This window comes from Onychostruthus taczanowskii, unplaced genomic scaffold (assembly GCF_017590055.1).
Source record: "Onychostruthus taczanowskii isolate IOZ18803 unplaced genomic scaffold, ASM1759005v1 scaffold29, whole genome shotgun sequence".
In the NCBI taxonomy this organism is placed as follows: domain Eukaryota; kingdom Metazoa; phylum Chordata; class Aves; order Passeriformes; family Passeridae; genus Onychostruthus; species Onychostruthus taczanowskii.
Window position 1 is genome coordinate 2,997,421 of NW_024500239.1, and position 12,490 is coordinate 3,009,910.

At 38.6% G+C, this 12,490-nt stretch overlaps 1 protein-coding gene across 2 annotated transcripts in view; it reads right to left on the bottom strand.

Moving 5' to 3' along the window:
- The window catches only part of LPCAT1 (lysophosphatidylcholine acyltransferase 1), a 65,859-nt gene that overhangs the window by 8,260 nt on the left and 45,109 nt on the right, over positions 1-12,490 (bottom strand). For both annotated transcript variants that reach the window (XM_041408043.1, XM_041408042.1), the window contains 3 exons: positions 8,404-8,557; positions 7,442-7,540; positions 3,462-3,600 (listed from right to left, as the gene is read on the bottom strand). In XM_041408043.1, coding sequence (XP_041263977.1) covers positions 3,462-3,600; positions 7,442-7,540; positions 8,404-8,557 — 392 coding nt within the window. The remainder of the gene's footprint in view (positions 1-3,461; positions 3,601-7,441; positions 7,541-8,403; positions 8,558-12,490) is intronic.

Sequence of the window (12,490 nt, forward strand, 5' to 3'; positions counted from 1 at the left end):
ATCAGACATGATCTGAACACACAATACTGTACAGGAACCAAGCAACAAGAAGCTATTCTTATAATGCAAACTGACACTAGAAAAATCTGGATGTGAATGTTTTCACTAATGCAGTCACCTACAGTGTATCACACACCTCCCACTGAAATTCACTGTGCTATCCCAGAAGGGCTCACGATCAGATGATGATGTGAATTCCCTGGAGTGCAGAGCAGATGACACCTGAAGATGCCTTTCAAAGGAGTGAAGCCCAGTTCCTCCTACAACTGGGCTGGTATGGAAGAAGAGAAACACTGCAGCCTTCCCTCTCTGCCACTCTTTGAGATGACAATGATTTTTCAATATTGCAAAGGGCAAGGGAGCAAGGGAATGCCATATGGCTCACAGGGGCACTGAAGTTGTAGGGCAACCCTGCCTCTGAACTGTTGCAAAGGGATAGGCAAGGAGAAGGCAATAAATGTAACTTTGTCCTTCCGCTCACAAAGAAGTGGGTATCATCCTTTATCCATATGGATCTAGAGCATTCTGGACCTATAACTTCAACAAAAGTTGATGAAGTTTAGGTCATGAAAACCAACATTACCATCTACGTTGAAAAACTCTATGTACAACAGGCTGATGGATCATATAAATGATAAAGTCTTTATGAGGAAAGGGCAATCCAAACTGAACAGAGTAACATTCTGGATAGATCTCAGTAAGCTGACATTTTGGGTCCTGCTGAAATAAGTACTCAAAGAATTAAGGAATACTTATTGAAGTTGTACTCAGCAGAGTGCAATGGAAAGTGCTTGGAATACCATTTGCCTTATTCATCAGAAATGTGAAACATTTAAAAGATCACCTCAGTCATTAACTTGGGGAAAAAAGGTGATTTTGCTTCCCACCTCCATTAAAAACAAAGAGACAAAGAAAGAACCCAAAGTGGAGTTAAGAGTCATATCTATATCTTTGCATTAAGTATGCATATGCACTACAAGAACTTCAAGAAGTTTTTCTCCTACCCTTGAAACACCCTCCTACTACTTGATGCTCCTCCTGGAAGCTCTGTGTTCATTAATCTTCTCTAGTTTCTGTTTCCACTAAGCGAAAAAATATTATAATCCTGATCAATATATAATTATTTTAAGCAAATAATTCTTCCTTCCCTGATTCTTCATCCATACAGATACTTCAAATATGGCAAATTCCCCCTTTTTTTTTCTGGCTACAGCAAGCCAGTGAGTCTTCAGAACACTTTCACAGTCTGAATTGTCTACAAAGAGCTGGTGGAGAGTTTCCTAGAATTTGACATGCCATCCTAGAGAACCTATTCAAACTCTCCAGAATCATGTCTTAAGACTGATAAATCTTGCCTCTGTCTATATTAGACTAAAAGGAAAAGCTTTGCAGTCAAATTGCATCTGAACAACTAAGCCAACTGCACACTGCGTGAGAGAACTGATACATAAATCTCTGGCAACCCAAGTGCTTTCAACCATGCAACAAAAATTCAGATTTCCAACAACTCAGATTCACATCCTTGATGTTGATCTTGATTATTCTGTTTACTTGCAACCTGAGCTTTTCCTTTGAGATGAGATCTGTGGCTTCAAGGACTCTGCTGTGCATGCAGCAATTTAGGTTTGATACTTTGGGTATTTTATCTTTTCCTCTTACAAATAAGGCTCAACTTAATATTCCTGTTTTAAATTCCAACACCCTAGAAAGGAGATTGTCAGTAGACCTCTGCTGTGTGTATCCAAAGTAACATTAATTCCACCAGATACAATGCTTTGATTTCTCAGAACTTGTCTTGACAGTATCCTCAGAACTGTGTGGTCTGCAAGTTTTTTCACCTTCCATTTTTAGTAAGTGCAATAAATTGAGCATGTGTGAAGTTCCACATATTCTCAAGAAAGGCAAGAGGTTCAATATTTATGTCAGGAACTCTCAAGACAGAAATGCAATACTAAAAGTTTATTTACACCTTCTAATTCTCTAATCTAGTAACTTGGATATTCAATCCCACTATTAAACTTTCAGATATGTTGAAATGACATGTTTCTATTATAAAATGAGCACTTCTCTCAGAAAAACTGCTAAGGGAAGTTTCAAAGAAATTATGCAAACACCATCCTCCTACCTACTTTGTGTTCCATCACAAAAAACCTAATCTTGACTACAGGATATAAAATAGTGAAAATGAGGGCCAAGCACTCCAGTGGCCACTGCTGTCTCTTGGTGGTCCAGATTTTCTTGTGATGGGAACATATGATGACTACTTAGGGAAAAAGTGCAGATTAAATGCACCAATTACAGATTAATATTAAAATATGAATTCTTTGGTAACTTACATAACCTGGTCTGAGTTCACTTGTACATGACTACAAATTTAGCTATTCTCAAACAATGAAATGTGCCAAAATTACAATTCTGCTACGCTTACCAGCTTAAGATTTGTGCTGGTATTTTTGAAGCCGGTGATTGGGAGGTGGGGGGAAGAGCTGAGTCACTGCACAATATGATTTGGAAGACAAGGAGCAACAGTGATGAGCAGGAAAAAGACAATGGGCAGGATGGATGTGGAAATGCTGGGGATGTGACAGATAGAGGCACAGAAAGGAAAGGGATAGTACAGCAGGAATCAAGGAGAGAAGACAATAGTCAGGCAAAATGGAAAGGACAGTGGTAATGATACTGATTTCAGTAACTCTAAAACATTTGTGTATTTGAAGTTTTACATATGTATTGTATGCTTGAAACAGAGGAATCAATAATGTAGAAACTATAATTTACTAAAACTAATTATTATTTTGTAAGATTTTTACCAATGAAATACATACTGATTATCCTGAGGGAAAACAATTGGAACAGGGTATGTCATAAGCACATCTACTTAATATGCTGGCTATCAACAACTCAGCTCATACTCAAATGATACAATGAAATTCAAACCTTACTGCGTAAAACATAAATAATCTGAAGTAACATATAAGTACTCCGACTCTCAGCACAATCTATTCACCCAGGTCTCAATTTTTCAAATGCAACTTTCTTGCCTTCATTCCACCTACACTGCAGACTATAGAATAGACAGCCTGATTAACTCCCTCATTTCCTGCTCTCAGGCACAAGAAAAAACAACAAGACAGAGCGAAGGCAGGTTTCTTTAAAAATACACGTTCACATACATGGAAGTCATAGAACAGAAAACATTGAAGGAGCTAATCCTCCTATTATGTGACTTGATGAGGAAGGGAAAACTGAAAACATGCAAACATGGCATTTGATACCAAAGGTGAAACTCGTTTTTTTTTAAATGTACATTTACTTTGTTTGCAGTGCTGCTATCTATATTGAAGTCACCAAGCCAAGTAAAAAAGGTAGAGTTTAATAAAAATGTAACTGCTTTGTTTGTCAACATGAGTGCTCGCAACTTTGACATTTTGTGACAGTTCAGATGCAGTTAGAATACTTACCATATGTAATCTTTCCTTTTTCCTCTTCATCTACAGCTCTAAAAAGATGGGTAACATCAATTTGTGACACACCCATGGCAGTCTTCAAAATATGAGCTAAATCCTCTTCTGTTACAGTTCCACCTTCTGACTGGTACAGCTATGAATCAAGACAGCAAGATAAATCATTGCAAAGCTGAATGCCAGCTCCTATAAACAGCACTACACTGAAGTAAAGCAAAACAAAGTTGGTATTACAAATTCTAGTCACTCTCAGACTGATGTGATATATTAAGGATTTCAGATTAGTCTGGGTAAAAAATATCATCAGTTCACCTGTGTATGCTTAGAAAGTAAAGCTTGCTATAAATCAGAAAAAAGTCCTAACCACTGGAATCACTGTGATATTCAGCAACAAGACTGTCAAACATTAACATGTTTTGCAAACATATAACTGAGAACAATATTCAGTCCATCGAGCTACGTGTTGGAACTTCAACACAGTCTGTAATATCTGGAGATATATTTAGGTCAGCCTAAATCAGATACCATTTCCACTTGGTCGGGTGTAAAACTCAAGATTCCTTTGACCAAAATCCAAAAGCAAGCTTGCATTACATGTCTGTATCTAAATGGTATTAATCAGGAGAATCCTACTCCATACACCAGTGACGGGCATAAAATTTTCTACAAGTATTTATTGTAGAAAACAATCAATTGCATATTCTTACATCCTAAAGAGTTACCTCAAAGAGTTAGCTTTATTTCTGACAGATTGATAACTATGAATAATTGCTCACAGTCTCATTGCATTTTTGCGTATGTACAGTGTTTTACCCTGAGAAATGGACCTGAATACTTCAAAACATCTGTACCAAATACAGCTTCATTAAGTTTCCTTAAAATAACTCAATTTGCCTATACAATGTGAAGTGAGAGAAAAGAGGTTTTGAAATATTTCTCTCTCCTTTTCAAGCATGACAACACCAAAAATATCAAACCATGTAAAAAGTGCCATTTAGGAAACTTCCTTTTAATTTCTCTACATCATTGAGAAGGTGGGAATTGATGAGATTGAACAAAACAGGCACAAGTATGTATTCTTCACACAAGCAGAAGCAGTTGTCATGAGACAGCACACCTTAGTGGAATAAAAATATTGAAGTTCCATGGAAGAAAACATACGCTCAGATCAGGAGTCTTGCCTTTTGCCACCCAGCACCTAGCCTGCACACTGTTTCACAGGAATAGGGCAAAGACCAAGACATTTCTTTAATAAAACCTGCTACATTTTCACAGAACAAGTAGTCAGGTAATATTGGGTGGCCAGTATAAACACTATATTGACAAGATTCACAACAGCTTTTAGTTTCTTTTGCTATTTGGAAGGGAAGGTGTAGCTCTTACACCAGAGTACTGCTCTTAATCCAAACCCCCTGCCAAGGCAGGGTCAACCAGAGCACGGTGCACTGGAGTGCATTCAGGTGTGTTTGGAATGTCTCCAGAAAGGGAGGACTCCACAACCTCCCTGGGAAGTCTGTTTCAGTGCTCTGCCACCCTCAGCATAAATAAGTTCTTTTTCGTCTTGAGGTGGTACTTCTTGTGATTTAGTTTATGGCCACTGTTCCTCTGTCATTGGGCACCACTGTCCTGACACCCACCTTTGAGGTATGTACATGCATTAATGAGATCCCCCCTCAGTCTTCTCTTGTCCCCAGCTCCCTCAGTCTCTCCTCGTAAGAGAGATGCTCCAGACCCTCTCCATCACCTCCTGGTCTTGTGCTGAGGAGCCCAGAACCAGACACAGCACTCCAGATGTGCCCCACTAGAGCCAAGTAGAGGGGCAGGATCACCTCTCTTGACCTGCTGGCCACACTCTTCCTGAAGCACCCCAGGATCCCACTGGCCCTCCTGGCCACAAGGGCATTGCTGGCTTATGGCCATCTTGTCATCCAGCAAGACTCCCAGGGCCTTCTCTGCAGAGCTGCTCTCCAGTGGGTCACACCCCAGCCTGTGCTGGGATTTGGGGTTTTTCCTCCCCAGGTGCAGGACCCTGCACTGGCCCTTGTTGAACCTCATCAGGTCTCTCCCCATCAAACTCTCCAGCCTATGGAGGTGTCATTGAATGGCAGCACAGCCTTCACATCTATCTCCCACTCCCCCCAGTTTTGTAACAACTGCATATAATGATACTGTTTTTCAAGTTCTTTAGTCATACACTAACACTTTAACTTTGAAAACCTGTAGCTATGTGAAATGTTGCACTTGTCCTGAAAGAAGGACAGAGGACAACATCTGTTCAAAGTCATACATTCATGAACTAGCGAGGTCCTTCAATGGCTCCAGGTAAGCTGTGTGAATATCTTACTGTAGGTGAAGTCAGGACAGGAGGTAGGGAAGGATTAAAAAATGTTCTCTTTCCTTATTTTTTAATCCCAGAATAAGCAAAATTTCCTCAGCTTGAGACTTTTCTTAACCCTTCCAATCATCACTAGCAGGATAAAATGTGCCATACCTGCTTCCCCTCGCTGAGTACTTCCCCTTCTTAATACAGGCAATAAAGCTTCTTTGCAGTTTTACAGCTAACTTTATATTTTGTAATTAATACATAATTTTGAGTCACTTAGTTGTGTGACAGGGAGTGAAACAGATAATGAAGAACAGAAATTTTTTTTAAGAAACAGTTTAATTAACTTCAAATGCTTCCAGAAAGAAAATAACTGTCCAATCTGAACTTTTCTTCCTGTCAAATCATAAAATTATCTTGCACGTTATCAAGCATGACAGCTAAATTTAAAAAAATATTTCCCCAAAGCCACCTTTACATTTACTTCAAATTTGTTCATTTTAGTATGCAGACAGAGCTGACCAAACAGCACCTATTTTTCTATGCCATTTAATAGCTGAAATGGACTGAGTCAGGACAGAGACCTTTCTTTCTGCCTTTCTCTCAGAAGCAGCAATAAGTAACAGCAGCTACTAATGGCAGATTTCCCACAATATTTGTAGGAAATAAATATTTTTGCTCCTTCCTCCTTTGCTAAATTTACTGGATTTTGGCTGAAGGGTAAGAATGATACATGTGAACACTAAGCATTCACAGGAGCTTCATTTCTTCAGCAGCACGTATTCAAAGTCATCATGCTGAAGAACCTGAATACAACTACACAGAAAATAAGGCTGCAATGTAGCACCATGCAGTTGAATGCTCTGAGCTTCATGCATTCACTAGTGAAGACAGCATCAAGACTTAGCACTACTCAGTTTCAGTAACACTGAAGACCATGTGAATTCAAGGCAAAGGGAAAAGATGATGCAGGATGCAGCGGAGTTTGCATGTTGAAACAGTAATATTAAAGAAATTAACTGAAAAGTAATAAATCAAGGTGTCAGAAACTCATTGGTTAAGCATTGCTGCTGTCACTACCAAAAAGCTTGCATTAACAATCTATGGTGATGCTACAACAAACCACTGAGGCTAGAGCAAGATCAGGAGCACTTCTGGGAAGCATCAAGTCTGGACAAAGACTGCAGGACCACCACACATACATGGTAAGACTAAGAGGGAAGAAAATTTTAACAAGAAGAAAGGAGATAAAAAAAAATCTCAATTAGCACGTAGGAAATTTGAAAAAAATATTTTATTAACTTGAAAAATTAGATTTGATTGAAATATTCTAAGAGTAGTAAGCACAACTCGACAGACTGTTTAGAAGAATCTGTACAAAGGACTTGAGGTTTGAAACTTAATTTGCTAAAAAGGATTCTGCCAGAGTTCTACAGAGGACAATTTCAAGATGCAAGCTTTCATAATTTTATACAACTTACACTTGCAATGTATTCCCTGTTAACATGAACTCTTAATCTAACTTTCCATTAATATTGTTTGAAAATGTAATCAAGTATTAAAAGGAAATGTGGGAACATCTATTGAGTCTAATTTCAGTATTAGTAATTTCTAAAAATAAGTAAACTATGTAGACCAAGAAAATGCAGCTTACCTGAAATGCCAGCTGAATTGTTTCCAGAGTTTTGGATGGCTTACAGACAACTGACAGAGCAACGACAAATTCCCGAATGTCAATGATGCCATCTTCATTCTGTGAAGGAAAACCTCCCATCAAAATAGTGCAGTTTGTATGACAATTTTCATAAATAACTAACAGTTGCTAAAAATGCAGAATATTCAAAAAGATTTTTATATGGGCCACGACAAAAAAAAACATTTCACTGAAATGAAATCACACGAGGACAAGAACCTGGGTGAAAGCTCTGCAGATTCTTTTCACAGTCTCAGTCAAAGTCACAGTTTAAATATTCTTGGAAGACAGTGCTGCTAGTGTCACCCTTCACTCGCATATCTAAGATTTTTCCATTAAACCTCTGAATCACTGGGCTGAAATTAAAACCAGAGGACAACGCACCCTAATTTAAGCCCTGAATACATGACATCTGTTCCAAGAGAGAACACTGTGGACATATCCACCTCCTCCTGGTCCAGACAGCAGCTCATCCACACAAAGATAATAGTCATTTCCCCATTCTGACTGATTGCCAGAGGAATGAAAAACTCATTTGCCAAGATTCTTCAGGTTTCAGGTTCACAGAAGAACAAGTAATTTATTTACAAGGTAAACGAAATAGCAGCTAACAGACACTGCATTCATCTGCAGTGAGCAGCAGCAGAGGTCTAGCCTGACCCTACCTTTCTTCCTCTTCATATTTTGCATCTAGAAAAGAGACAGTTCTTGTCCAGCTGATATTCCTTTTAATTCTAGCTGAGGGAATGCTTTATTTAGCTGATGATAGGTGCCCTTACCTTATTGAGAGGGAAGTGCAGTAAGCAAATTTTATGGTGAAGTGCTCAGAAATCAGACCTCAGTGAATTAAATTGAAACAGAAGTAGGTTGAAGTGGAATTTACAAAAAGTAGTAAAATTTTTAAACTTTATGTTGTTTCTTACCTCATCAAAAAGTGCAAACATACTTTCTAATGTCTGAGAAACAGGAAATTCCAAGTAGGATGAAAATTCTTTGAGATCAATCTTTTTTTTCTTCATTTTCATGGCACTGGCAGCATATTTATCAAGATCATCTTCAAGTGTCTCTGGCTTCAGCCTATAAAGCATATTATTTTTGCACATTTTAAAAATCAACCCAGTTTTAACAATTGTTTTGAAACAGTATTTCAAACCATCAAATGAAAAAATGGATGATTATGGTGTAAAGCACTACAAAGTTTAGATTCTGATTATTACACAATTTTATTATCAAATAATGTATGTCTGTAATTTTAAAGCTCCCATTAATTCTCAAGCTGTATCAGGAATTACTGCAAGGGTTTAAGAACCCTGGACAAACTCATGTCCTTTACTCTACCTTGATTACAAGCCATATGTGTAAGCAGTTCAACAGGAAGAAACAGTCTAGAACTAGCTAATAAATTCCAAGCATGGAGAACTTGGTGGAATTTAGGTCACCTGAAAATGGCTGTGTTGTAGGACAGTACTATAAACCAATTATGTTTCCAAATTTACTAATGTCACTAAACAGGAAGGACATGATGCATGTCCTTACCTAAAAAAAAATAAAAATCAGGGATTACGTAATAGTGATTATACTGTTAATCCTGTTTATCAGTCCTCATTTTTCACATTCAGTCTTGAGTTGGACACCATTATGAGGTAACCCAAACAAAATTCTTGCAGTCCCTACAGCTACACAATTTCCTTAGTCCCTCCCTATTGCAAAACCAGATGTTGACTGATGAATGAACTTTATACGTATATAGATATCTACTGCATGGTTGTTGGCTGGGTTTTTTTGCCTAAGTCAAGCTTCCTGTTTTGGCTTTGCGAAAAAAAAAAGCCAACAACAAAAAATAACCCCAAAAACTACCAAACAAAAATGCCCTACTGAATAACCTTACTATGAATAAAATAAACGGTGCTGCAGGTATGATGTAAAGAAAAGCAGCTTTCCCCCTAATACAACATCAAGCAGATCTGGATCAGGTCTCCTCTGAACTGATTTAGGGTAACTTGGGCATCTTTCCACTCCGAAGACAAAACATGCCAGTAAAGTCTCCTACAATGCCCTTCTGCAGTTGTCTGTTTTGCTGCTTGCTGCTGCAGACAAGGAAAAGCAGCTATTCACACAACTCAGAAGCTTACACCAGAACTGCTCCCCGACTGCAGCTGGGACTCTTCATCAGCTTCCTCTCAGTAACAACAATGAATAAAATGCTTAATATCAGCATTCTGAGGAGCTTCTGAAAAAAGATAAGAGCATTTCTGCTAGGAAGATGATCTGATACATCAGCTCCAGAATGTGATCACTTGCTGTAGTTATTCTTCCTAAACATCACAACTTCTAAGTAAAAATACAACTCCCATGTTTTTTGTCATGACCTATACTGACTTACCAATATGTACTAACTAAACCATGCCAAGACTGTATTTCTGAATTATAAGACTTGAACATGCAAGAACTCTTCCAGAAACCCACAGCTCCTACAGAACATTCACAAATCTCCATCCTACCATTAAAGCACCTATCTTAAGATTTAGTCCTAGACAGTGAAAAAAGAGTGAGACACCCTTCTGCAAACATTAATTTTCCACAATCAAGTAGAAAAGGAGAAGGAACAATAACAAAAAAAATCCATAGAGGATTTGAGATGCACACAGAATTCATCTTCTCACATGCAGGATTACATGCAAGAAATGTCCACTGATAATACATCCCACAGTAGTGGCTGCACTGGATTTTGACTGCAGCACGAGGACAGCTGGCATCTAAATCCTCCCTTGAGATAAGCCCCCACTGACGAAGAATATGTAGTGTAACATTTGTCTCTAAACCAGAGAGATTTTGTTTGCAATGAATGGTCTCAAAATTCACCTTCTAGAACAGAGGGAGCACCCATTTGGTGAGTAGCACTCAAAACTTGCAAGATCTCCTCTTCATGAGTAATTAAGCCTGAACAGCTATAGAAGCTTGAAGGCAAAATAACGTATGGAAAGTAATACAGCCCACCAAGAATCTTACAGGCATCTTGTGGTTTATGTTTTGTAAATATGGAAAGATGTGTAAGGCAATCTCAAAAGCAGTATGTGGATCAGTGAGGCCAACTGCTTCAACTTGAATATAACAGCATTGTACTTCTGGTCATCCAAGGCGGGCTCACTTCCCTCTAGCCCTTCAAAAGCAGGAAGTCATTAATATGTTGATGACCATAAGCCGCTAAACTGAAGTCTTCAGAAGCCAAGTGCAAATGTTATAATAGGTTCTGAACCAATGTGCAAAGGTCTGAATGTCCCAATTCCTTTACAATTGTTACTTTTATCCCAATGGAGGCCATAAATTACAGGAAGCCCACAACAAATGTCTTCCCTCATGAAATGATGTTTGTTGGCTTAATAGTTTCCATGCAGGATCCAGGCTTTATGATATATAAAATTATTTGCTGTTGTAGTGTTTTGCTTCATCTTTTAGGTCAGTGCACACTAAAGAGAACAAGAAGTATTCCTGAGTCCATGAAGATGGAAAGGACATTTTTCAAGATTAACAGCTATGAACATTAAATTTTTCACAGCAGACTTCACAAGGAAAACCAGATCCCTCAAGGTAGAATATTTTACAGCATAATTATCACTATTTTTAGCAAGTAAGCTAGTTTTCGCTATATTTGACTATTTGAAAACAAGCTTATTTCTTGCGTGCTGGGAACCTGCCAAAAACCTTCAGAGAGCTGGAAGAACAGCTGGATCTTGTAGCTAGCTACTGGAAACTGCAAGCACAGACAAACATGCCCTAAGCCAGAAAAGCACAATACATGCAGCTTTATGTTTGATGATGTACTTCTGTGCAACTTCTTGCCATCATAGAGCAAGGGTACTGAAAAACTGCAAAACTGACCTTCTTGAATACTCTTGGCACACCCTGCCTTGATCCACAAAAGCAGGGGCTACCATGGTTGGTATTTGCTGTCATGCCTGATCCATGATCACTTCCTGTAGTGGAGAGCATTGCTTTTATCACAAATGCAGAAGGTAAACATCCTCCAGAAGTTTTTTCCCTTGTTATAGATGACCTCTGAGCACTCTGAAGTCACAGCGCAGGTAATTAGCTGTGAGGGCTGTTACTCTGGGGACACAAAGTCCTGCCTACAGTCTGGACCATTTCAGACACACGTGGAGAGCAGAAGTCTGCATTGTAGTCTAGACAGAGACTCTGGTAGAAGCTGTTGAGCAAGAATAGACAGGCACCAGGCCTGAGGTCCTTGCAAATCTTGGTAGCTCACAGCTGCATTGACTAAAAGGATCCTCATGGTCAACTTGATGAGGTAATATTGGGAATTAGAACAAACAGAAGCTTGAAACAATAGGAGCAAATCAATTCAAACCAGAACTCAAGGATCTCTTAGCAGGCAACTACCCTAAAGCAGCTCATAAGAAGCATCTCATAAAAAGACAGACTAGACTTAATTAATTGTATTAACACTTCCTGAAGGAGAAGATATTCAAAAGAGGTCTTTAGTAAGGGACAAAATCCAAACCAGATTCAATGTCCATAACATGGCAATAAATCCAGTTCAAGTAAAAACAGAGATTCACTTTAAACATTAATAACAGAATAAATCATCAAATGACGCAGAGGATTTACAATGTATGAAATAAAAAAGAAAGCTATAACATAGACTGCACATAGTTTAGGAATTAGCTTGTTGGTCAGACAAATTATCAGACTGGGGAGAAACATGACTCCTTGAGGAGTAATGAATGCACAATTTGAGAAGATAAGTCTATGATCAATTGATCTCATTGATAAAGCAGTCATTTTACCACAGAGGAGAAACATGACTCCTTGAGGAGGAATGAATGCACTATTTGAGAAGATAAGTCATGATCAATTGATCTCATTGATAAAGCAGTCATTTTACCACAGAGTTTGATACAAGCCAGCTGTACAGCTCTGTTAACAGAGCCCGAGCTCTTCCTTAGATGAAGCTTGAGAACTCACTGCTGTACCTGCATGGATTCTGGACTG